The sequence below is a fragment of the Cololabis saira genome, chromosome 10 (assembly GCF_033807715.1).
Source record: "Cololabis saira isolate AMF1-May2022 chromosome 10, fColSai1.1, whole genome shotgun sequence".
In the NCBI taxonomy this organism is placed as follows: Eukaryota; Metazoa; Chordata; class Actinopteri; order Beloniformes; family Belonidae; genus Cololabis; species Cololabis saira.
The window spans coordinates 21,187,304-21,215,279 of NC_084596.1; the positions used below are offsets into that span (position 1 = coordinate 21,187,304).

The 27,976-nt window shown below is 40.2% G+C and overlaps 1 protein-coding gene across 2 annotated transcripts in view; it reads left to right on the forward strand.

Annotated features, from left to right (window-relative positions):
• The first annotated feature begins 7,163 nt into the window (after positions 1–7,163).
• ca8 (carbonic anhydrase VIII) overlaps positions 7,164–27,976 on the forward strand; it is a 28,328-nt gene continuing 7,515 nt past the window's right edge. The window contains exons 1-8 of one of the 2 annotated variants that reach the window (XR_009783266.1): positions 7,164–7,490; positions 16,293–16,484; positions 16,771–16,895; positions 21,055–21,150; positions 22,417–22,479; positions 22,573–22,621; positions 23,196–23,308; positions 26,914–27,106. Coding sequence is in view for 1 of the 2 variants with exons in the window: in XM_061731996.1 (XP_061587980.1) it covers positions 7,418–7,490; positions 16,293–16,484; positions 16,771–16,895; positions 21,055–21,150; positions 22,417–22,479; positions 22,573–22,621; positions 23,196–23,308; positions 26,914–27,048 (846 nt within the window). In the remaining variant the exon portion in view is untranslated. Of the gene's footprint in view, positions 7,491–16,292; positions 16,485–16,770; positions 16,896–21,054; positions 21,151–22,416; positions 22,480–22,572; positions 22,622–23,195; positions 23,309–26,913; positions 27,364–27,976 lie in introns of those variants that run through there. The other variant, XM_061731996.1, reaches the window with a different exon arrangement.

The window sequence follows — 27,976 nt, forward strand, 5'->3', positions numbered from 1 at the left end:
GGGTGACGTCACACGGCCCGCCCTCGCCACGCTACAGAATGGTGCGTTCAGGGTCCGCTCGGAATTGATTGATTGAAGAATTTATTAGGAGAGTTGCATAGGATCAGGTACAGTTTCATGACAGTACAGATTCGCTGATAGAAAGTCAACTAAAAGTAGGGATGGGCAGTATGGACTAAAACATTGATCACGATAATTTCTGGCATTTATCCTGATAACAATAAAAATGACGATAAAAAAAATAACAATTCAACTCCACCTTCTATCTATCACCACATTCAGTCTTTGGAGCCCCCAAAACACTGCTCTAAAAGAATAATAAATAGGCCTACTACTAAACTACACCAATTAAATTGAATTGATAAAAAACAATTAAATTAGTACACCTGTACTGCAAAACTGTAATGACTCAGATCTGCCATGTTTGTTAGACAAACACGTATCAACGGGAATTTATCCTTCTTTCTTTCTTTCTTTCTTTCTTTCTTTCTTTCTTTCTTTCTTTCTTTCTTTCTTTCTTTCTTTCTTTCTTTCTTTCTTTCTTTCTTTCTTTCTTTCTTTCTTTCTTTCATATTTTAAGAGATTCTTTCTTTCTTTCTTTCTTTCTTTCTTTCTTTCTTTCTTTCTTTCTTTCTTTCTTTCTTTCTTTCTTTCTTTCTTTCTTTCTTTCTTTCTTTCTTTCTTTCTTTCTTTCTTTCTTTCCTTCACGTACGTTGTGTGTTGATTTAACGCAGAACCATAAATCCGGCTTTTCTTTCTTTCTTTCTTTCATATTTTAAGAGATTCTTTCTTTCTTTCTTTCTTTCTTTCTTTCTTTCTTTCTTTCTTTCTTTCTTTCTTTCTTTCTTTCTTTCTTTCTTTCTTTCTTTCTTTCTTTCTTTCTTTCTTTCTTTCTTTCTTTCTTTCTTTCTTTCTTTCTTTCTTTCCTTCACGTACGTTGTGTGTTGATTTAACGCAGAACCATAAATCCGGCTTTACACAAAAACGTCATCAACAGGAATTTATCGTTTTTACCGCGAGATGACAAATTCTTACTGTGGGAAATTTTTTGACGGTATATCGTGAACAGTAAAATATCGCCCATCCCTAACTAAAAGGCATTATTCCAAGAAAGCATTACACTTGTTTACATTGGAGACCTTTTTTAAACTCATATAACATTGAATGACATACAGGTAAGAAGCAGTACTTTGTAGGGAAGATTGTAAAAAAAAGAAAAGGGGGGAATTTACTGTTATTTTGCCCCGAGAGAGACTAAAAAGGTGATGAGACAAATAGAATAAGCTAGGTAATACAAAACAAAAGCAGAAAACAAAACCAAAAAACAAAAACAAGAAACAATAATCAGAAGGAAACAGCGGGATGTGCAGTAGAGGCTTTGATTATTCCCAGTTACGAGTAGCAGCCTCCTGTAGGTGGTTTTTTAGGGCAGATTTGAAGGAGATTAGGGATTTGCTCTCTTTTATGGCTGTCGGTAAGGAATTCCACATGTTGGTAGAATAGGATGCAAACGAATTTGAACCTTTCTTGGAGTTAACCCTGGGCTGAAAGTGATTTGTGGAGCTGCCTCTAGTGTTATGGTGGTGAACATCTTTTACATTTTGAAAGTATTTAGTCAAGTACAAGGGTATTTTGGAGGTGTAATGTATCTTGTACTAACCCCCCTTCCTTCCTTCTTTCCACGGGGGAATTGCAATACAATGCACGTTGTTGAAATCGAGAGGGGGGAAAAATAAGTCGTGAATAGAAAAAGAGAGGGCCACTTTTTGAGTGCAAACGTAACGATATTTTTTCTATTATAATGGACGGAGAACTTCAGATGACAAAATGCAAGACTAATAACTGCAACTCTTATTGCAACTCCAATATTCATTGCATTTCACATTACAACCATTTCAGTCCGCAAATGGCAGCTTTTATCTAGATTAGTCCCACTCACTTTTATCAGCAAGTATGACTCAGTTCTTGGGTGGATCATTGTTAAATTGTATCCAGCAGTTCATGTTTACTTAATCATCGTTACAGATATTACAAAGTGATCATGTGCCAATTATATCTTTTTTCTTTTTTTTGTCTGCATATATATTAATGGTTAATACCATGTTGGTAAAAACCTAGTATATATATATATATATATATATATATATATATATATATATATATATATATATATATATATATATATATATATATATATATATATATATATGTGTATATATATATATATATATATACATACATCCATTTTCTATTATCCCGAATAGAGATACTTTATTATTAATAATAGTATAATAATAATAATAATAATAATAATTATTATTATTATTATTATTAATACTATTAACTATTATTAATAATAATAATAATAATTATCATTATTATTATTATTATTATTTATTTTATTTATTTATTTAGTCCTGCTGATGGAGGCCCAAAATTTAGTGGATCTTCCATCGCAGGACCCTTTCATACCCACACTCACGACAAAGACATGGACACTCATTCTCTCACCACTCCCCACTCCCCGGGGGGGCACCGCCAGGGAACCCCCCAGGCAGCAGGGCGAGCCCACGCCAGGACCCGGGCACCGTGACCACCCAGCCCTAGGCCGACGTGACCACCACTAACTTAACAGATGACGAGTCTCATCAGCTCAGCTTTTAAAACACCATGACTTCTGCTCTTGAATTCAAGATAACCAGCTTTATGTTTCACATTTGAAGAGTTCATTTTCTGACTGAATAATTTGATGCACAATGAGGATGGACCGTCTAAAGAAACATGAGAGAAAAATCTCTCACTTGAAATATTTGTGCCACTTGGTTTATATTTGCTGACAGAACTTTTTTTCCCTGAGGTTTTTGTTAGCAGATGGCCTTCAGGTTTTTAAAATTTCCAACACTAAAATGTCTCACATGAATTGTAAGTATTGGGCAAATGTAATCACAAATACAATGCAGGGCCAAATAAAAAAATGAGCACCTGGATATTATGAGCAAATATGTAGGAGCCTACCATTTAGAGATAAACACACTTTGGTGCAGATGTAGAAATGGTGTATGCAGCCAAATCTCCATGGTGACAGGTTTCATATGCTCTTCTGGTGAGTCTGAGAGGTTGAACTGAGTCTGGCTTCAGCCATCATCAAGCCTCATGGGCATGGTACACATGAAAGGCTTCACTTGTGTTACTTGCCCAAACCTGACACCAACTGTTTTTACAACTGAATACCTTATTGTGGAGACACAGAGAAAGTGACCAAAAGTCCCAGAATTAATTGTATCTTAACACGACATGAAGGGTCTGTAAATGCATACCCAAACTTCAAAGGTGTAATATTGCTCTAGGTCCTTTATGATCATTGTCAAAAAAGGACATTTGATGCCAAGTGTCCCCTTGAGGTCTGCAGTGCATGCTATGAAGGTGTTACTGCGGAGAAGAATGGAGTTGACTAATTAAAAAAGAAATACTACTACTACATTTCAGATTCAGATTCAGAAAACTAATAATGATGATAATAAAAATGACCGGCACCATGGAAAAGTTTAGTCTGCCACAGGACATACATTTCAATATTTAGTTTATCTGAGTATTGATTTTTTTTTTGTGGAAGCTTTCAATTTTTATCACATCATATAACGAGAAAAAGTCAGAGCTTTTACATCTATTTAAAGCATTACTACTAGGTTTCTTTCACTTGATTTATTTTTTAAGTTTGCTGGCTCTTTTAAAGGAACATTATATAGATAGTTGTGAGTTTTGTTAGGGGCCAAAACTACATGAATCAAAGCACCTCTGCGTTACAATGAAATATGTGTTTGCAGCAAAATGGAAATGAATGTTAGCCATAAGGGCAATAGACCTACATGGAAATCTATTTTAAGCCTCTGGCAAGACTCAAAAATGTAATTTCAGTTATGTGATAGCATGGATACAGTCCCTATGATGACGTATTTCTAACTTTGTATGGGTGCATAAAGTGTCCTAGAAAGACTTCCCAAAAAGAGATTCCCTTCATTGCCTCTGTTTTTTTCCACTTCCTGTTTTGTCATAAATATCCAAGTACTGATCCAGTTTTATGGAACCAGAGGTCATGATCTCTCCTCCTTATGTGTATATTGACTTAAATGATTGAATCTGAACTGAAGAATATGTAAACACAACTCTCTTGATGTGGTCATTCCTGACTTACAAACACAAGCAATATATGTATTTTATCTTGTCATATGTGTTGTATTATAATGTAAGTTTTCACAATCAATTTTAGCAAGCCCATTTCCCAAATTTGCCTTTTATTGATTTGAATGAACAGCCATTTACAGGACTGTCTCAGAAAATTAGAATATTGTGAAAAAGTTCTTTATTTTCTATAATGCAATTAAAAAAAACAAAATGTCATACATTCTGGATTCATTACAAATCAACTGAAATATTGCAAGCCTTTTATTATTTTAATATTGCCTATTATGGTTTACAGTTTAAGATTAAGATTCACGGAATATTCAAATCTTTTGAGATAGGATATCTGAGTTTTCTTAAGCTGTAAGCCATGATCAGCAATATTAAAATAATAAAAGGCTTGCAATATTTCAGTTGATTTGTAATGAATCCAGAATGTATGACATTTTTGCATTTCAGAAAATAAAGGACTTTATCACAATATTCAAATTTTCTGAGACAGTCCTGTACATATCTACATTCTTAAGAACCCTTACATGTATACGATTATTGTTGCTGTGTCCAGTAGATAAAGTATTGTGGTACAGGATCGTGAAATACTGAACCACTTCCAGCCATCGTTTGCTCTTTTTTTTTAAATTGTTAATTTTTCAAAGATATAATCAACGATGATAGCTCTGAACAAAGCTACTTGATGATTGTCCACAGGACCCTGTCCACAGCGGGCTACGATTAAAGGGGATTTGTTGGCTGAGTTATATCTATAAAGCCTATAATGTCTCTGTTTGCTAAGCATGGTTTTATTACCTGTTTACTGTGTCGTACAACAGTGGATTCAATGTTATAATCACCAACATTTTCTAGATCTGCTGTTAGACGTTAAATCAAAATGCAGACCACTGTTTGACTTCATGTGCTGGACTTGCATGTAGAAGATAAGCATATAAAGGAAGAAAATATTTGAAATTGAGTATTAAGAGTGGCTGGAGGGATGACAGCACAGTTCGGTTTGTTTTATTTATTATTTATTTATTCTTTGGCTAAATTTCAACCAAAATGTAATAAAATAGTTCAGAAATTGCCCCCGTAACAGCAGCCTTTAAACCGAGCTCCATACAGCCATTTAATTACTGAAAACAGTGCTTTTTTCTGTACATACAGAAGAGATAAGTTGATGGGTGTTGTGATTAGAATAATTTACAATATAGAGCATACAAAATATTGACGAAATAAAGTTGTACAGCACATAATACAAAAAAATGTTTGCCCAATAGAAAAGAGATGTCTTACTCAAAGGAAGAAAGAGCACAGTGTTTTTGCTAAGCGGAGGAGGTGGAGGGGTTTTCTGATAAACTTGTAGAGAGTAACATGCTATTTGATCTGAAGGGTTCAGGTGTGGCTACATGGAGCAAAACTCCACTTGATGGCAGCAAGTAAGAGGGAACAATTCTCACTGCAAACTGAAGTCAGAAGTTGGTTTCCTTGGCCTCCCAGTCACGCTTGGAAGCGGAAGGGACGGTAAAGCTTCATAAACTAACTTGAACGTTAATTTTGTACCGACAGGATCTTTGTTTCAGGGACCGTGTGAAACCAGTGTTGGACCTGCATCCTGTTAAATGGCCAGCAGGAGGTGTCTTCACCTATTGCAAAAAGAATTGTGTTTATCTAAAACCTGATGTGAAATTGATAGCCGACTAGAGTATACCATGCAGGGAAGTTGATTCATTCATGTCCCATTGGGAGGAGGTCTTTTGGCAGAGACCCTGCGGTTGCTGGAAAAATCCTCTCCCTCCCTCTACTGGCTTGGGAATATTTTGGTGTCACTTTGGAAGAACTGGAGTAATTGGAGAGGGATGTCTGGGGATCTCTAATCAGACTGATGCCCCTCTGACCTGGTCCCAGAGAAGCATATAAAAAAAATGGATGGATGGTATAATTTGGAGTGAAGGAGGTTACACCAAACTCTCGGCCTCGAAACAGTACTGAGTTAGATACAGTAGACTGTGATGTCACAGAGCCATGTTATTCTGTTACAGCCCATGAACTTGGGCGAGGAAGGGTCACCAGAGGCTCATTGGCTGCTTTACCCAGGGTTTGCACTGTGTACCATGGGCAGAGACGCTTCATATTCTGTTTTTGGTGTTACGGCACGAAAATAAGGGAGCCTGCCTTTATTTAGATGCCCCGAGGACAGTTTCCAGATAAGGAATGTAGGGCAATTAACATCAGCAGCCTGGAAGATATAGAGTGAACCACAGAAGAGCAAGCGGGACAATTATTTATGCCTCCCTTTTAACTTTCTTTTAGTCATGTTCCTCTCCGAGTAACCCCCGACCTGAAATACAGGACTATCATTTAATATTTACTGCTCAGTTCAGTGGAGATCCAATGACAGGGTGGAGATATACAGTCCATACTAACACTCATTTGGGATTAATGAGCTTTCTCCCAAAGGGGGAACATTTCTCTGTCCATCTTGAAGTCATCAAGGTTGGAGAACAATCCGGCCTTTCACCCTCTCTGTAAAGCTGATTTTTTTTTTCTCCTCTAGTGTTGCTTCTTCACCCAAGGGTAGGGCTGTGGCCTCCCAAAGAAACACGGGCATGACCTTCCTACCAGCATTCCAACACACGTGCACACGCCACATCCAAATACCCAAAACAGTTGAAAGGTTCAAACATAACACATAAAGCTAATATGCCTTAGGGGCTTGTGTTTTGGGGTGTGTATATGTATGTGTGTGTGTGTGTGTGTGTGTGTGTGTGTGTGTGTGGGTGTGTGTGTGTGTGTGTGTGTGTGTGTGGTGGAGTGATCTTAGGCAGGGGGCGTCTGCAGAGAGCGAGAAAGTGAAGTCAGAAAGAAAAGAAGAAAAAAGGCTTCAGAGGTGGGTAACAGCAGAGATAGGTGGAGAGAGAGAAGGAGGAGGAGCCTCAGAGAGCAGAGAAACAGAGGCAGAGCGCTACAGTCACATCAGTTAGAGTTTTTAAGAGCACAGCAGCTGAAAAGAGGACAGGAGGATAAGAAAAGAGAAACAAAATTAGAAAAAGAATATAGATTAAAAAAAACCAACATAAACCAGAAAGAGAAAGACTGTTTTTATTCTTCCAGACATCTATCCAGTAGACTGCAGGGATTTCAGTTTGTGTCCAAGTGAGGGGGCAACACCAGTGTGACTGGAAGTATACTGGGAGGACCAAGTGTTTTGTACGCACAGTGAGCTGCCAAGCTGCCAAGCACCATGGCCAACAATGTGAACGAGGAGTCAGACTGTATCTCAGGGAAAGATGAGCTGACCTGGGGCTACGAGGAAGGTAGGCTGGTCTCCATATGTGTGTGAGTGGATGCTGGGACGGACAGTGTGGGACATGACAGGCTGAGCGCTCGGACTGAGTTGCAAGGGATCTGAAACCAAAACTTTTCACAGGGGCTTTGTTCCGTCTGTGTGTGTCTTGACTCTTTAAATAGAGGTTTGCAGAGTGAACGCACACTTTATATGCCTGTGTTTGTGTCAATGTATCCTAAAAACATATACCAGAACAAGACGTACAAATTAGATGTCCATTATTTTTTAACACATTTGTTGGTTTTACCTTGTAAATTGGTGCTATTACAAAGTGGATGAAAAAAGGAGGCTCAGTTTATGACTCCTTAATGAGATCTTAAAGGACACACACACATCTATATATGAAACATTAAAAAAACATGAGAGCACATCTTTAACATGTAACAATTTAAATATTTTCACACATATTCTGTATTCTTTCTCAAAGGTTACTGATTTGTGCCCAAACCTACATTTCCATGGATGTGCATTGACCTTCAGAGACGTGCACTGCAGCAGAGGTGGCTAGAGTTGAGTTACTTGTTGGAACCAGCTGCTGTGAACTAGACAAACTTGAAAAGGGGGCTGTGAACTCCCAAAGCATGTTACGGGTGTTTCATTATGACATCAATTATTGCATCATGAAACTAAGGACACTCTTCTTCATGTTTTGTAATGTACAGTACACATACTGTATACAGTGTCTCCTGTTGGTAATTATATACATTATTAACAGTTATTTGCAATGGAAACACTAATATTTTAGCCTAACTTTTCAATTGTAATACGACCTTGAGGTTAACTGAAATGAAAACCAAAAAAAGCAAAAACCCAACAATGAAGCTATCCTGTCCAACAGTGGTTGGGAGAAAATAAAGAACATTGTACGGAGAATAAAGATGGAGACTTTTGGAAACACAACTAGCTGAAATAGTGGTATTTTTAAAAAACAGGGCTTGGCTTAAGCATGGTTTATGCTAATACACTGAACTGACAGCATTGGCCTGCTGAACAGAGGAACTCTGTATCTTAACCTCTTCTGTCGTCTAAGGTGAACATCTGCAGTAATGTAACCAACTGCAATAAATATGTCCGCTTGGTAGGATTCTATGTTCTACGTATTTCCTGTTAATGTTTCTTCTTCTTCAATTTTCAAACAGGTAGAAAGATAGATTACTACAATGTTTTGCTCCAACTCAAATAAGATATGTTTTATGTGCTTTGTCTGAGCTATTTAAAACAAGTAAACGACAGGACGCTAAGCATTACAAACAATGATGGATAAGTACTATAAATACTAAGAGAGACATACGTCCTGTACATAGACCATGTGTGTAGTTACTACGTAGAAGTGATGTTGGTCTTAGAGCCACAGACTCCCCAAGATTAACATAACTACCTAACTTTAGGGCTGATCAATAAAAGTCTTATAAGTCAGACTTTATCAGCTTAGAAATATATATATTTTTTGAATGAATGAATGCAATGCTGTACAAGTATTATGGAAAGCCCTACCTCCTAATTTGGTTCTACATGATATCCACATCATAATTAAAAATCATGAAAATACATTTACATAAGCATTTAAGGTTTACATATGTAAAGCAGTATGTCATGCGGTGACGTGTTCTTGTGATGTTTCACTTTTTCTTCTTGCTGTTTCTGCCTTTGCTGAGCGTCCGGGTTGTACTGTCATACTGATACTGTCGTTCTGACTGTAAGTATACTGACTGACCAGGAATACTCTCTGTGCATGAATTAGATACTATGGGATGTTAAGCCATAAGTGTCCTGCAAGAACCTAAATCATCTTCTATGTTTTCATAATCACACCCATCCATCCATCCATCCATCGTCCGCCGCTTATCCGTTCCCGGGTCGGGCAGCCTCAGCAGTGTGGATGCCCAGACTTCCCTCACCCCAGACACTTCCTCCAGCTCCTCAGAGGGGAGTGCGAGGCGTTCCCAGGCCAGCCGAGAGACATAGTCTCTCCAGCGTGTCCTGGGTCTTCCCCGGGGTCTCCTCCCGGTGGGACATGCCTGGAACACCTCCCTAGGGAGGCGTCCAGGAGGATCCGATACAGATGCCCAAGCCACCTCAGCTGACTCCTCTCAATGTGAAGGAGCAGCGGCTCGACTCCGAGCTCCTCCCGGGTGACCGAACTCCTCACCCTATCTCTAAAGGAGAGTCCAGCCACCCTGGAGGAAACTCATCTCGGCCGCTTGTATCCGCGATCTTGTCCTTTCGGTCACTACCCAAAGTTCATGACCATAGGTGAGGGTAGGTGCGTAGATTGACAGGTAAATCGAGAGCTTCGCCTTTCGACTCAGCTCCTTCTTCCCCACGACGGTCCGGTACATCGACCGCATAACTGCGGACGCCTGGTCATAATCACACGTGTTTTCTAATAAAATGATCAGCTTGATTGGATTGTATTACTATGTTTGAAATCACTTACTTTGATACAGTATTATTTGAGAAACAAGACTCAATGCAAGACACTTGTGACATCACAGTTTCAGTTGTTGTACCAGCAGAGCTAAAATCGTCAGTTTTTCCCCCTAAATTTCATTTACCTACTCGTATCTTGCATTACTGTATACATGTATCCAATCTCAGGTAAACTGTATCAGGCAGATAGCCTCAGTCAGAAATCATAGTCATGAAATAATAAGCATTGCCAAAGTTATATGATGATTATATTCCATTCATTTTATTTATTCTTTGTTTTCATTATGTTTCTCTTGAATTTCCATCTTTCATGTTGTTGTTTTATTTCCTTACTTAATTTTTTGAAGCTGTTTCTTCTTTCTATTCTCTGTTTAGTTTTTCACACATGGGTTCTGTTATTAGCTCAGATCACATCGGTCACACCTCGGTATTTACAGTCATTGGCTTTCTTTGTTTTCCACCAGATCCTCAGCATTGTTTCTGTGTATATTTCTGCTCCCCTCATGCTCAGTTTTTCCACCAGTCATTCATTTGTCCCTCTCTGAACCTTTTTTTACTTTTCTTACTCTTTCGATAGCTCCTTTGGTTCAGACACACATCTGCGCCTTCTTAGTGTTACATTCACATGCACTGTTTAGTTGAACCATGTCTATGGCTATGGTGCAATATGGCCATTTAATTTGAATTTATTTGTCCCAATATCGTATATACGGGTTTACTAGTCTCACAACAAAACAGGAAGTGAAAAATATGTCAGTTTCATGACTGACCAGTAGGGGCTGACTCTGAATGAGAGTCAATCTCCATCGACTCCATTGAATATTTGCAGCCTGGTTTAAACAACTATTGTAATCTGAATAACTGGATTTCACGTCCTCGGCAACTAAATGTGAATTAACAAAAGTACATTTTATGTACCTCATGAGGTAAACCACAAACTTATGCATAACTGCATAACTTAGCTCTTAGCTCTGTGTTGGTGTCTGAGCAGTGAAGAAGGACCTAACCGTGACTAACGATTCTTATGCTTAACAGACTGATCGGCTCTGGTTGGGCTGGTTGTGTCTGTGCATGAAGCTAAGCTAAGCAGCAGGCAAAAGATACCTTCGTTTATGACCAAAGGCTGCTTCCTGGGTTAAGCATTGGACGGCCTCTACTTTGTCTGCTTGCCCTGGCAGAAGCCAATAAACGATGGGTTTTCAGATCAGTAACCCTTGTGGATTGAGAAACTCCAAATGGGCAGATCTCCACCAGGACGCAGCTCTGATAAAGGGAGCCCCGTGGTCATTGTCAGTTAGCCGAGTCTCAGCTCATCAACTCTCATTGATTTTCAAATCAAAGTAGATGCCGCAACGATAGCTCGACTTCCACTGCATTAGTTTAGTTAAGTTCAGTTTCTGTCAGACTCAGATTTTTACATGCGTTTTAAAACTTCAACCTCATTCTTTCTAACATCGTGTTAATGCACTGATTTAGTGCCCTCACCTGACCAATTGGTGCACAGCAGTGAAGTAGGCGATGCGCTCTCTTCAAGTGTGAACGTATATAACTCTAAACCTGTGTCCTAAGACTTTACCTTTTACAACTTATAATTACATGGATCTCATGATTCATTCAGACTTTCCTGTGTTTGATCTCTGGGCTTCTCGATGATTTGAATCGGGGCATTAAAATCAGGAGGGATTTCCTACAGTCTCGAATAAGCAGTACCGCGCAGTTCTCTGCAGAGAAACAGGAAATATTGTTTAGCCACTTGATTTAGGACAATTGGTTGAGACAAGCAACACACCAACAGGCTTTTTACTAAAAAAGAAGAAAAATTGTAAACATGCCGTGACTTAATGAGCTGCTGAGTGCTAGACAATGGCACGTTCAAATCAGTTCGAGGCTACTAAATGAAACTAACAACCTCCAAACCACATCTTCATGTTAACGTAAAGAAAAGATATCATACAGTTCTGACATTAACAAGAGACAGAACAAGCAGAGGAGCAGTTCATTTTTGTGGTGCAGGCAGCTGATATAAACCAGCTAAAATGATCCATTAACTCATTCATATTCATCCATTATGCCCACTTCATCCGTTCAGGGTCGACATTACAGGGCAACTTTAGCTGTGGGTTTTATTTCATATGTTTTAAGTATAAGTCTACCAAACAAATACTGCCAATAAAACCTCATTTTATTTAGTGTTGCAAACTGTACTGGCTTCAGAAAAGCGTTGTCATGGCTTTAGTTGCCGAGGAGAGAGGGAATGTGAGGAAACCTCTGCTGTAGAGCGACTGATAGGCCGGTGTGGGGAGTGTGTCCCTGCTGTAGAAATGGTTGACTTGCAGGACAGGGGCTGAGTTTTCTTGGAAGGACAGAAGTGGCCTTCCTGAAACTCGAGGTGTTTGTTTCCTCTTTTTAAAAACACAGTGGATTCAACACGTCTGTCACGATACTGTTGTGGGTACATAAACTGAAGTGAATGCAGACTTCTGGTGTCATGTAGTATCAGGTTCCTTACCTGGGCTGCGTCCAAAATCCCATACTTCCACCCTAATGAGTATGCAAAATGAGTATGCAAGATTTTTTAGTGCGTCCGAAACATTAGAACGTACTCAATAGTATGCTCTATCCATCTCATTCCGGATAATTCTTTTAGTGTGGATAGATGGACACTAGCTGAGCAGAAACTTCCCACAATGCAATGCAGCGGCGTTTGGTTGCTAAGTGATATGTATATGTCATAAGTATAATATTAAGTATAATAATATTATTATATAATATCAATATTATAATATTCGTATATAATAATATTGTATAATGTCATCTTGTTTCGGCCAGAATAAACGGGAAATAGCGGAGCGGTGCTGCTACTGCTGCTGTTACCATGGTAACAGCTGCTACTGCTGCTGTGACAGGTCACTTCCTCCCAACGGCAGGAGGTGACGTGTTCGCTCTTAATAGTACGTCCGAATTAATGCACACTACTGATATTTACTCAAAAGTGTGCCGAACTTAAAGGAGCATGAGGCTCCTTTTAAGAAATGAGACTCATTAGCGCCACCCTTCGCCACGACGGCCGTCGGGGGTACTGCAGCCAACAGCGAAGCCGGCACGGGAGAACGGGGAGAACCTGCATGCAGCGTCATTTGACGTCACATCCGCAGCCCAGCGCGGGAAATTCGGCCCCACAATTGCAGCACATTTTGCAGCACACAGCCTGTTCAAGGCAACGGAGAGATACAGTAGAGGGCTCATTCTTTTTGGTTTGGAACGCTTCATCTGACATTATTACTAGAAAACTTAAAACGTATACGAATTTTTTTCATGAATCCTGCCTAAAGCTCCTTTAAGTATACTTTTTAGTATATACTGTTTAGTATGGCATTTTGGACTGCTGGTCTTCAGTCTCAGCCAGTGCAGTAAAGCTCCAGTTGAGAGTATCAGTCTCTCTGTCCGAGAAAGCTTCCACAGGCTGCCACTTCAGTTTCTCTTTCTACTCCCCTTTACACATACCCTTCCTGGGTATTGTTCCAGATAAGAAGGTCTGAGCCTCTTTTCTCACCATGACTTGCCTAATTTTTGTACTTGATCATAACAAGAAATCCTCTTCACACACTCAACATAGCCAGGAAGCAAACAAGGATGAAATGGAGGGATGAAGAAGGCAAAAGAGGACTGCTGACCACAGAGTTGTGTTTGAAGCAGTTTTCTCAGTCTCCTTTTGGTATCACTATTTACCCAAAACTCCTCATGTGCAGCTATTTTATCATTTCTGGTTTATCAGATTTGGTTTGTCCTACCACGACTTGATGGATTAAACAGGAATTGAAACATGCATTTTTAGTGTTATTTTGTTATCAGTTCAACAGAAGAGCTGATGCATGACGTCCTTAAACTCTCAATGCATAATTCCTCTCCTCAGTATTACTCACACCTCACAAACCTGCCTTTGTCTAAATAATTAATTATTTTTTTTATGCTGAGCACTTATTAGTCATTTCTGAACAATACTTAAAAAAAAAAAAAGATAAATGAAACATAACCTTGATGTCAAACAACTATGTCCGCTTAAATAGTGGTAAAACAGAAGTCATCATCTTTGGTCCTCCTAAATCTATAAACACTGTTGCAAGTGAACTAGCTCACCTCACCCACGCATGTTCAATCCCATGCCAGAAACCTGGGGGTTAGATTCAGGGCTGCGTCTTGACAAACAGAAAGCTCTGTTTTTAAAAACGTTTTTTATCGGTTACGAATCATCTTCCACTTTAAATCGTTTTTAACCTATAATGACTTGGAAAAAGTGATCCATGTATTCATTACATCTCGCTTGGATTACTGCAGTTCCCTCCACCTCGGCCTCCCTCAGTTTTTATTAACACGCCTGCAGTTGGTCCAAAATGCTGTGGCAAGACTGCTGACTGGTACAAGGAAGTGTGAACATAACACCCCCGTTTTGGCTTCCCTGCATTGACTCCCCATTCATTTTAGTTCAAAGTTTTACTTTACTTTTACTTTACTTTACTGGTTTTTAAGGCTCTAAATGGGCAGGCAACTGCTTATATCACTGACCTTCTCCAGTTCCAGTCAGCCACCGTGTCCCTGAGCTCCTCTAGTCAAGGACGACTGCATGTGCCGCGGTCACGGCTGAAACTGAAAGGTGGTAGTTACCCTCAGACATTCCAACTATCTCCACCTTTAAGTCTAGATTAAAAACTCACCTCTATTCACCAGCTTTCTCATCTAATCTAATCTTATCATTTCGTATGTCTGTGCTTTTAGGTCAAATTTATGATTTATTTGTTGTCACTGAATGTGTTTTTTTTTAAAACTATTATTATCATGTATAGCACTTGGGTCAGTAATATCTCTGTTTTAAATGTGCTTTATAGATACATTTTACTTACTTACAAAGCAAACGTGACCCCAAACACCTTTTATGATAAGGCTCATCTTAAGACTTTTCCTTTTTTCACTGGAGAGCAGTGATAAATAACAGACATGCTGAACTGATGACTTTCAAGACAATGAGCATATGTTAAATAAAACAATACAACATTTCAATCACATCCAGCATCTGTCTTTCTCTTTGCTGAAGACTTCCCATCAGAGGAGCAGCAGGACAATCTGTCGCTTCATGTTTTATTGTTTGTTTGGTTGTTTCCATAAAAGCGTCATGTTGTTTTTTATGCTCACCACAAGCTTTGTATCTAAACCACTAATATGCATTTCTGATAACCATGACAACCCGCTGTAGTTAACTTGTCATTATGTTTTGACTCAGCTGGGCCAGATAACTTTATTTTTGTGTTGCTTTGTCACCATCATCATTGGTAGTGGGGAGAAACTGTTAAGTATGCATTTACTGTTTCTACTTTCAGACATTCAGGTGGTTATGTCATCTAAAGCCGTAATAATTCCTATTTTTCAGTGACTGAGTATTGTGCATGCTAATTCTCTTGCATGGCTTTCAAGATTAGAACCAATAATTGCAACAGAAAACCCTTTCAAATGTCACATTTTCAAAATCACAACTGCAAATCTCAAAATGATGTTTAGGTGAATAGTGAAGCTCTTGAGTTTCTACGTCCTGGATGCAGGCTTGTCTTCAGAAAGTTGCAGCCACCTGCTCATTTAAGTTGCAGTAGTTAAACATAAGAGATATCTGAGGCAGCGTGGTTGTCTCTGCAGAACTGGAGTGGGTGCCCCTCAGTCAATGACGGTATTTATCAACCGTGTAATGAAATAAAAAGTGATTCTAGCCAAATATATAACTATTGACTGAAGAACACCCACTGATGGAGGAATTCATTTAAGGAGAACCCACATTGTGCTCTAAAGAGATTCATCACTCTGATTCAGTGACACGCTGAGTCACTGAATCAGTGTGATAACTGTAATGTACTCAGGCATTTGCAAGTGTTACCCGCTATATGTGCTTTATAAAATGTATAAAAGTCTGAATCCTTGTGAAGGCAATCTGTCACGTTTCTGACTTTAACTGTTGATTAAGCTGCTTAAAATGAGCTTTACTAGGTGCTTTGACGATCTAGTTACATTTCATGCAACACTCTAGGCAACAGCTTTGTGTGCGTTCAGTAATATTATACACAGCAATTAATATCAAACGAGCCCTCGGTATGAACCAGCTTTTATAGTGGTAGCAGCCTCAGTTTCACTTTGACTTTTAAAGCAACATTAAAGTTAAACTCATGATGAATTGATATTAGTAAAAGCTGTTAACAGTTATTATTTTGTCAGTGTATTAAAGGATACTGTAGCTATTGAGAGTTTATATCAAAACACTACAAATTGTTTGATGTGTCTGTGTGCCTGTTTCGCCTCACAGGTGTAGAATGGGGACTCCATTTCCCAGCAGCCAACGGTGAATACCAGTCTCCCATTAATTTAAACTCCAGAGAGGCCCAGTACGACCCCTCACTTCTGGATGTTGGTTTATCACCAAACTACGTGGTGTGTCGAGACTGTGAGGTCATCAACGACGGACACACCGTCCGCATCCTTCTCAAGTCCAAGTCAGGTGACTCCCAGGAGACATGACAGCATACCAGCATACACGACATATTAAAATGAGAAGCGCTGAGAGAGCAGGATACATTCATTTTGGTTTCAAGTGTTTGTGACTGTGGTTTAGTGGTGAGTAATTCTTGCATCTTATATGTAACGTGTGAAAGCAAAAGTAAATATACCCCACTGCAAATGACCCACTTTTCTCACAGTAACTGTTAAACTGACCTCGTTGGTCTGCCTTCTGCTTCCTGCGTGTGCTTGCTCATAATTGACTGGGTTTGCTGTGCTCTCCCCAGTGGTGACTGGGGGTCCATTGCCTAGCGACCACGAGTATGAGCTTCACGAGGTGCGATTCCACTGGGGCAAAGAAAACCAGAGAGGATCCGAACACACTGTCAACTTCAAGGCTTTCCCTATGGAGGTATTCAGTACAACTCCCCAGACATACACACACACACACAAGAAAGAAAAAAAAAAAAGGCCGTAACCTGGAAGTTCACTCTTCTCCAGAGAAAATGTCTGGCACTGGCCTTGCTCTCTCCGCAGAAAACGTTGTTACCTCTCAGTCCTTGACTTCTCGCCCTTCCTCTCTGACAAGTAACACTTCTGGCGTCCGACCCTGGATGCTGGAGATAGGCTTTCTCTTCTTCCTTAAATACATTTGTGTGTCTGGGAAAACTTTAAGACGATTTGATCCATCCATATGACTGTTCAATAAGTTAAATAAGTGAAGTCCAGTAAGTCCGGTAATATTTTTAGGTTTCTCTGCGTAGCCGGACTAGATAAACACCATTGGCCAGAACATCAAATTCAATCCAATTCATCAGTTCTTAACAAAAGTAAACTCTGAGCAAAAGGAGACAGTGAAATACAGTCCATTTGAGTCTGATTAAAACCATCTCAGCACAACCAACTCAGTCCATTTCTAATACTAATTGTCTTTCAAACTAGGTAAATACAGTCTAATTATAATCCGACTGGATGCAGCCGCTTGAGCTTTTGGAAAGTCTCACCTACCTTAGTTACTGTTGCTAGCTTGAGTAATCTGTCGCCGTTGTTTACAACTTTACAGTGCCGGCTGTCTGTGTGAAACCCTTCTCTCAAGATGTTTTTAGTCAAATTTTGGACACAAAAGGTCTACCTTTTTTGTTGAGGAGGATTCAAATGTTGCTTAACTTTGGCATGGAGGGATATGAACGGTTGGTAATAAGGTTTAGTTGGAGGTGATTATTAACAGATCACAGCGTGAGTGGGAGAAACCTAGGGTTGCCACCCGTCCCGTAAAATACGGAATTGTCCTTTATTTGAGAAAAAAATGTTGCGTCCCGTATTGAACTAATACGGGACACGATTTGTACCGTATTTTCATTAACTTTTACACCATATTCTAGTTGAATTATTGAAATAAATTAACTTTTACACCATATTCTAGTTGAATTATTGAAATAAATTAACTTTTACACCATATTCTAGTTGAATTATTGAAATAAATTAACTTTTACACCATATTCTAGTTGAATTATTGAAATAAATTAACTTTTACACCATATTCTTCACCTGTAGGCTATATTACATCTGGGCTGATGTGGACATACAGAGCATAGGAGGCTATTTCAGCTGCTAGTATGGTTGGCTGTCTGTACGGTCATGAAAATTCAATGCTATTAAAGCACTTTAAACTTTAAATCAAAGCATTTAGTTTTTTCATATAAAATAAACACATTTTTATTCAGTTTAGAAGTTTTGGGGCTTTCTTTTGGCTCCTGCGCTGCTGAAATCAGGACGTCCCTTATTTCTATTTCTGAAAGGTGGCAACCCTAGAGAAACCTCATCTTGTAGATGTCATGATCCAGATGACAACATCTGACACGATCAACACTGCTCATGCACTGCATGTAAGTTTGAATTAACTTACTTTGCTAAGTTTAACTTGTGTAGACATAACTTCAGAGCTGCTGTGCAACAGAACTTCACATCTAGAGCTCCACGGCACGTAGTAGAGCTAGCTAGGGTAACCTAAGCGGACAACTACAGAGGTTAATTTTTAATCTTTATTTCCGTCTACCTGAGCATCCCTGCCAGCATTTATGTGGCGAACCTGTCATAGATGAGCCGAGTAATGGAGCTGATAATGAGATCGTCCATAGGCTCCATGTCGGCCTCATGTGAACTAAAGGTAATGAGAGATGAATGGACATGGGCCCAAAATGGATGTTTTATCTGGGTCCCACTTTGGCCAACCACATAATTTAAATGGGCAATTACCATTATGGAACCTGTAGTTTATATCTCGCATTTATATCTCAGGTGGCAAATCTTCAAAACAACCACAATTTTTAATATTGGCTAAAGCCAGCATTTGCTCAATGGGCAAATTCTGGCTGGGGTGCAAGTGGTAGATAGTGCTGGTAGAAAGGAAAAAACTTTAGATTAGATTTATGTTCTGCTTTTTCTCTAGGACAGTCAAAGTGCCCACAAGGCTCCATTATTCATTCACACTTGGTGATGGTAAACTACATGTGTAGCCACAGCTGCCCTGGGGCAAACTGGCGGAAACGTGGCAGCCAATCTGCCCCAACAGCCTCTGCGACCACCACAGGAACATTCACACACCAGCGATGCCCTCACTGGAGGCAAGGAGGGTAAAGTGTCTTGCCCGAGGACAGATGACTGCGGGAGGGGGTTCGAAACAATCCTTCGATCATTGGACGACCAGCTCTACCACCTGAGCCAGCGCTGCCCCAGAACCAGACCCAGTAAGGGAAGCAATCTGCCTCAATCAGCTGGGGGGTTAAAGAACAGGACAAAGACAAAAGACAAAAAACTAAATAGTTCGACCAAGGATAGCTAGCCTGGGCAGCTGTGTTGAAATTCTCTCTAATGAAGTGGATCTGGTACACTTCTCATCTACAACCATTTTCAGGCATACTAAACCAAACGTAAGGGGCTGTGATAGACTTTATCTGATTATGCTGTGAAAACTGTCCAAGAATCAATATTTTAAACAACCAGAATGGCTGTAAAGTTTCCAATAACACGTCGGCTCAACATCAAAACCAAAAACAGTCACTCATTGCTACTTGGCTGCGCACCATTTTGGATGTGTTTTGTTGATGCTGGTCTGGTACGTCTGGTCCAGTCAGGAAAACCGGTTGGGGAAAAGGATACTCACCATGGGAAACCAGAAAAAAAAAATCACAAGAAGACAGAGGGAGTAAAATCATCAGTGATGACAGGTGCACTTTTGGAAACCACAGGGAGGTTCTGTTGTTGGTAGGACCAGACAACATCCTCTTCTTGTTATTTGTACGACCTCAGTCAAGGTTTAAAAAGAGACAGAAGGGAGAAACAGAAGACAACTGAATGTTTAGCAAGACTTGTGGACATAGTGAAATTGATAACAAAATATATTTCTAAAGGGTAATCATATAAGAAATGATCAGTCTTCTTATTAGACGTTTTTTGTTTTCAGAGTAAGGGCTTACTGTATTCTGTAAAACTTTGAACTATAAAGGCCAAAAACCTGGATGCAGGATGTGCTCGTTCAGACAGCATGGCCTGACATCTGGCATTTAGTTGGACCTTAAGGTCAAAACCAAAATGCCACAACTGCGACATCAGAACACTGGATTTGATTATTCTTTGTTTATTTATTTTTTTCCCAGTTAGGGGTCTGTAATCAGTTTACCTTTTTTCTTTCTTTCTGTAAGTCGTATGACTTGGCTCTGAAATCTTATGGCAACAAAATATCTATCTCCCATGAAGGCTACTGTTGCTGCAGTGATACAAAGCTTAAGCTTTAGGATGCATGTGCCATAGCTGTGCAGATTGGGGGAAAAAAACATGACTCTTTTATTACTTGTCTTACTCCCTGCTGTTCATAGACCTAACCTTACCTGGTATTTTAGCCATTCGTTGGGTTCCAGAAAGAGAAACTGTCCAAAGGGGGATTTAAAAAGTGGTTATCAATGTGCAGCAGGCGTTGGTCACATTGAAATGATCGTCTCCGACTTGCAAATGAAAGTTAGATGTAGGAATTACCTTCTGGGATAAAGGTGAGAGGATGGTATTAAACGAGAGTTGCTGGGATGGGGTGGCCGTCGGGCACTGAACGAGAGGTGGGGCTTCACTGGACAGGTTATCAGTTCATACACTGGACTTCTGGAAACTGGAAAAGAGTCATTTGAGAAGACATCAGACATTCAAAGAGATCATTTGCGTCATTTCATATTTTTTATGTCAACAAATCCCATGAAAATTAAACTGATGATGATGTCCTCCTAACGAGTGTTTTATGTGAGTCCACAGCCCAATAAAATCCTGAGGGCGATAGAGCACCATTGTTTCCTGGAGACTACAAAAACACATTTTTTCATAATGTGTGACCTGCAGCTCGTCACCGTGGACAATCGTACTGCATGCACCCCCATCGCTCTCCTTCCTTTAGTGCTTTAGTTTTCAGTCAGTTCTTGTCTTTTCAGCGCTCATGTGGAAAGTCCGTTTTACCCACACCTGATAGTTTCTCACTCTCTTCCCTTTTTAAAGTGTGTCTTGCTTTTCTGTTGTCTGTTTGTGCACAGCTCCATCTGATTCACTGGAACAGCACTCTGTTCAACACGCTGGAGGACGCTCTGGGGAAGAAGAACGGAGTCCTCATCATCGCTCTGTTCGTGCAGGTAAACATTCACAGGAAGAGCCGGAAGGTCGGCACGTAGCGACCAGATAAGAGGCTGGTTGCCTCACGGGTTGGGGTGTGAGTTCACTGACTTTATTCAGGACTGAGAGCAGATCAGGAAACAAAAACAAGAAAAAAAAAAGATAAATGTTAATGCATTTGATCATGAATGTACTTAAAGTTTCTCTCTGGGCTTTTCTACTGTCACAGAAACAACAATGATGAAAGGACAAATATTTGAAAATCACTGCCCTAACGTTTTTATAGCTCAGAAGACATTTGGTTCTGGATGTGTTTCACTTGTAATGTTAGTAAAAGATAGGCTGATTTACACCTTCATACATTACAGGTACAGACTCATTTGACGGCCCTGCTATTGATTACTTTTGTGTCCTTTTTTAACAGTATTTAAATATTAACTTTCTTTTAATTAGTAGGGTTGACAAAATACGACTGTTTCACAGGCTAACGTAGTACTATCTGATTTAATTAAAAGTCCTATGTGTCAATTTACAAAATGAAATGACCAACTGATACTTTTAATAAACCACATCACGTTCGTGAAAGGGGAATTTGTCTTCTGTATAAAACTGCATTCATTTAATCTGGTGGAATTAATTGGTTAATAACTGTATGAGGTGCTTATTTAAATTACATGATACCATGCCCGTGTACTTTTTCCCTCCACCACACACCCGGTTAAAAACATGGACTTTTTCAGCAGATTAGCCTGTGTTTTTCCTTCCTGGAATTGTAAGTTGCTTCCCGATTAGCTCGAACCTTGAAATATGAGAAAAGTCAGACTGTTCTGTCACTAAGGTTTATGTAAAACCCCCCATTTTCCCCTCCTTCATATCTTCCCTAGAGAACGACTATCAGTTCCCTTGCTTGGAAAGCTCTTAAAAGTCTGTGATTCATGTCTGATGAATTAAACGGCAGAAAAAGGACTTGGCTCTCAAATGATCTGAGTCATGTTATCTGAGGAAAACAAAGCCCCCCCAAAAAACAAAAAGAAATGTCCATTTTATTCTGATTCTCATTTAAACCCAACACATTTCTGAACATTCTTAGACCTCAACCTCAGTGTCAACCTCACACGTCCTGTTTACAACAGTTTCTACTGTTTCTGCCTCTGGTTTGCTTCCTGTACGATAGTCAAAGACGTAAACTCACCTTTACTGAAACCATTGCTGACATCGTAAAATTAGTCACCAGCAACCTTGATGAGCACGCACTGGAACTCTTGTATTTTTGTTTATTTTTTCAGATTGGTAAAGAGCATCTGGGTCTGAAGGCCATCACTGAAGTTCTTCTGGACCTGCAGTACAAGGTGAGACCAAACTGGAACAGTCAGAATACCGTTCATCCTCCCATCGTTAAACTGGATGAAACTAACTACTTTCTGTAACTGTATTTCCATCAGGGGAAGAACAAGATTATCCCTTGTTTCAACCCAAACACTCTCTTGCCTGGTAAGCTGACAATAGCTGTTATGATAATAATAATATTGAATAATAAAGCCTGTTGAAAAAAACTAAGAAAAAAATTCAGACACAGAGTTCAGTCGATTGGATTATCAGATACTCACACAGGAGTAACTCGTATGAGGCAGCTGCAACGCTGTGGGTTATACGGGATGAAGCGTCTCAACGAGCTATGTAAGATACAATCTGGGACATAAATTCATTTTCTACAGATAAGTGCAATACCGTATATCCCCTTCAAAGTCCATCTATCCACCTCGACATCATAACTCAACGACAGCCACTTTACTTCCTCCTCTACTAAATGTATTTCTGGACCTTTAGCCAGCTTCACATATCGTTCTGCTTTCTGATCATGATCACACAGAGCTTCTTCTGCACTTTTCAATTACAATTTCATCAGTGTGAACACCACAAAATGACTGTCCTTATTTTAAAAACTTGAATGGGTTAGTGAAATAAGTTAAATACACGAGTTAGCATGTTCTTTACCATTTATTACAGATAAAACCCTACATTTATTTAATGAGTGCCGACTGTCAAATGTGAAATCTGCCATCAGATCCGTTACTGAGAGACTACTGGGTGTATGAAGGATCTCTGACCACGCCGCCTTGTAGTGAAAACGTGACCTGGATCCTCTACCGCTACCCTCTCACCATTTCACAGCTACAGGTAAAAGCTTCTCCCACACCTGTTTTATCAAAACCTTTTTGGATCAACAATTGTTTCATCCCACAAGAACTCTATGGTCATCCGCTCAGGTCGGCACAGTTAACACATTTAAAGGAACATTTCAGAGTTTATCAACTCTGGGTTAATTATTGTATTGTGATGAGGGCAAACATTTGGTGGGGGCAAAACAAGGTGGATCAGAGCACTTTCCAGTGACATTTGATCATGTGTTTACAGCAAAATGGCAACTGATGTTAGTGCTCAGAGCAACAGTCTCGTGTCAAAGTAAACAGCTTTTTTAAGCCTCTAACCAGACTCAAAAACGTAATTCCCCTTGAGTGATAGTGTGGATAGAGTGTCTTACAAGTGAACCAGGGTCATTCTAACGTTGTAAGTGTATAGAAACATGTATGAAACGTGTATAACAGGCTTCTCCTTCCAACCCCATTACATGTCTGTACAAGAATTAATATAAAACAAAATTCTTCTAATAAATGCAAAATGGGGTGATCTCATGGTGTCTGCCTTTAACTTTTGTCTGTTTTGTCTACGGATTGATTCAGTTCGATGTCAGCAAAAACTATGACGTTGTCTCCTTTCGCATGACATTTGGTAGCCAACTTGTTTGCATTTATAACAATGTGGCAGCGATCAGAAGAAGATGCCTCTACAAGCAATCTTTTTTTTTTGTACTCTTTCTGTACACTTACAAAGTTAAAACTACCTTGCTTTGTTTGCAGTGACCATATCCACACTGTAACCTCAATGGAAGGAGAGTTTTGAGTCTTGTCAGAGCTCAAAAAAGTAATCTATTCTTGAAGTAGGTCGGTTGCCTGAAGCGCTAACATTGACTAATATGTACTTGTGAACCTAGTGAAAAAAAATAAAGTTACTCATGTTAAGTACTCAACTGTGAAGAACAATATGTTTCTAGAGATGTATGTCTGGTTTTTCTACGTCATATTTCAGGTTTTCTAGGTCGTATTTCTGTGTCAGAACCTTTTGTGGCTTTTACAATCACGCAGATCTGTGATCTTGCAGTTTTCTGGCATTCGGGAAACCTTTTGACTCATTTACTATCGAGATGTCCGTCATGTTGCCTTTGATATATTCAAACTTGGTTTGGCCTTTGCTGACTCGTGGCTCTCCTCAAGCAGGTTACTGTACCGGACGATGGCACTAACCCTGACATTTATTGTTGCGTTTCATCATGACTGCCCTCTCACCTGCTCAACCTTTCAAAATGCTAACCTGCCTGCCTGAAATACTCAGTGATCTATATGTGTATTGAAATGTCCAATCTGATATTAAAAACAAGCTGTTTGACAACCAAAGCTGGTCTTGCTCTGCAACATTGAATCCAAATTGACCCTATACAAGGAATTAGGAGCAAAGAAACAGCTAATGTTGAGAAGTCAGTCCTTAATAGATTAAAAAAGGATTCCAGACATTATTTCTCGCTTTTTTCACGCAGATTTCTCTTCAAATACATGTGTGGCTTGCATCATAAATCATGCATTCATTTTTTTTACATTAAAAAATTATTAACCTCAGAGAATTGCCCATTTTGCCACACCTGCACCCTCAAAGAAAGAAAACAAAAAACCCCACCCCATCCTCTCAAATCCAAGCTGGAAGACATGTGGGACGTAAACCGGTGCTTTAATGGTCTGCAGCTGATAGCTGTGGGGCACCTAATACCAAACTGGATATGGAGATAGGTGTCTGACACCATGAAACTACAAACCTGTGCAGTGCCCTACCTGTTCACCTGGGTCTTTTTTAACAATGTTGTTTCAACCGTTTCAGCTCCATGTTCATGAGCCACGTTAGTTGGTAACGCCACGACAACAGACTTCCTGGCGATTGTTGAGCACTGATATGCATCTCGGATATCCATCTCTCTCTCTTGTCTCTTCTGTGCCAAGCAGTAGCCAATCAACTCATGAAATCTCCAGCATGTTGAACGTTACCAACAGATTGTTTCATACAATATTGAATGTAAACTATCTTCTTAGAACGAAGTGGGCTTTTTTTTTTCTTTTTTTCTGTCGTTTGAGCCGTGGTTACACAGATGAATAAACACAGACAATAGCAGAGATATTTCAAAACAGCTGGTCCTGTTTGCCTAGAATACACTTCAAACATCCGGCTATTATTGACTGTTAAAGACCCAGTGTGTGTGTTTGTGTGTGTGTGTATATGTATATATCATAGAGAAGTTGCCATGCCCACCAGCTTTGCTCTTTGACAGCGTGCTGTATATCTTCCTTCTGTCGGCCAGCTACACGACAGATGAGAAACTGTTAGTTCAACTACGTGGAGAACCACCTATGGCACACGGGTGATACAATCTGCAGCGACTGCAATTTTGCACGAAGAGGAAGTCAGGTTTTGAATCTTTTTCCGTTCATAGTTGTGATCTTAACGTTTTGACCTGAGAAAGACAAAAGCAGAAGATGCTGTTGCTTTAGATAATGACAAGTGAATACAGTCTCTTTGTACGCCCATCTCACACCGGGGCCGTTTTCACCAGGGCTATGAATCCTATAGGAGGGGTTGGTATGCAGTGAAGGATCACAGGCTGGGACTCAAACCTGGTTCGGAGCCAAAGAGCCATCAAGCCTCCACAAAGAAACCTATATTGTATCCCATATGCATGAACAAAGAAACTATTATATTTGTTTAAAATTTGTTCAAACAAAATTTCCTCAGGTTTTAATGAAGTATTGATCACAATCTTTGGTCAAATTACCTCAAAGAAACAGTACTGACCCCCTATTAGTGGTTAGTACCATGATTTGATAAAAACCTTCATCCATGACATATGCATTTTAATCTTGCAGCAGATGTGAGTGTTCTTAAAGTGCGTGAGTGTGTGCGAGTGTGTGACCTTCACCGGTTCTCTTCAATGACAAGACTGGTAGAAAAACAAGACAGTGATGGGTGCAGTGTGTGTGTATTGTGGTGACTGCTGTAATGTCTGTGTCATGTGTCTTAGTGGTAAAGTGTGTTGCAGTAAAAAACAAAAACAACAGACATGCCAACAGACAACTCTATTTTGAGGGGGTTATGTAATCATCTAAAACTACACTTCACCTTTGAGTGGGTGTCTGTGTCAAAGCTTTGCATCACCCACCTTCAAGGTACAGGGAAGGCTGCATGATGTGAAGTTTGGTGGAGTTAAAGGCAGATCGCTCTACTCTGATCTGCGCTTTCAGATCTCAATGTTTCACTCAGTTACATATTGTCACTTTTCAGTGACCCCAAACACAGTTTTTAGGATTTGTTATCTCAAAGACACCCATGAATGAATGAATGCTTTCAAACGCACACACATTCACACTACTTGCATCTTGTTGTGTCCTTAAACACACTTAAACATCATCAGCATAGAAGCCATGGGAGGCAAGAGGCATGTTTGCCAAGAGACAAACATGGGTTAATTTGGAATGGAAGAAACTAATATGTGGATTGATTGATTAATATATATATATATATATATTTATTTATTAAAATGTTTTCATTATGATGAACGGGAAAAACTGCAAAGAAGCTGAGGCCTGCTTTGATGCTGCTAAATCTTTTAATTTCTGTTTCTGCAGATTGAGGAGTTTCGAAGGTTGCGATCCCACATCAAAGGGGCGGAGCTGCCCGAAGGGAACGACGGACTGCTGGGAGACAACTTTCGTCCCACCCAGCCGCTCAGTGATCGAACAGTTCGCGCCGCCTTCCAGTGACTCTCAATGTCTTCTGCTGTCTCAGAAAAACTGTGGACCTACATGAATAGATATAAAGGTAACAGAGAGTCCAGCTCTGACTTGGTAACAGGTCAGCACATAACATGCAACAGATTATTTACAACATGTTTACAGACTCATAGGTTTACACAGTTAATCAGTTGTACCTGAACTTCCTGCTGTTGATGCTGAAGTCAGAAGCAGGGCCGCTGCAAGGGGTGTGCGAACTGTGTGACCGCAAAGGGCCTCGCGCCCCAAGGGCCTCTGGGCCTTTTTTTTTTTTCTCGTTTTTTTTCCTTCTTTCCCTTATAAATATCTACAGTCACGTTCCATTACAGACCTAAATTTGTACTAGTCTGTGCATATCAATAAATATACGGTATGTGCAATGATGTGCTTGCTGATTGATGTCGCTGTTGTTCAATACAACTGCGTCAGACCAAGCGCATTGATACAAGGTGCTCTGATCGAGGTGGAGTGTGGAACTGTAGCACTGCGAGTGCCACGGGGCCCGACCTACAGGATGGAGAGGACACAGAGTTTTGTGCAGAACCCTTTATTCCCAAAACACACTCTCACACATGCCCAAGCACCACGACCAGCAGCTTCAGTCTGACCACCAGTCTCAGCAGCAGCTTCTCCTCTTATAAGGCTGGCAGGGTGGAGAGGCTGACGGGCCACACCTGTGTCCCGTCAGCCTGAGTGGCTGCAGCTCCTCCACTCTGCCACACACCCCCAACACCAAACTCGCGCCGGGGTCCGTCCGGCCGAGCCTACTCCCCCCCCGCCCCCCTCGGAGCGGGAGAGGAAGCCGTCTGCGCCCTCGGGCCTTCCTGGTACAGACCACCGCCGAGCCCCGTCGGGCGGCCGTCCTCGGCGACGGGCCGACCAGCGGGAACGGTCGGGTGGCCGTCCTCGGCGACGGGCC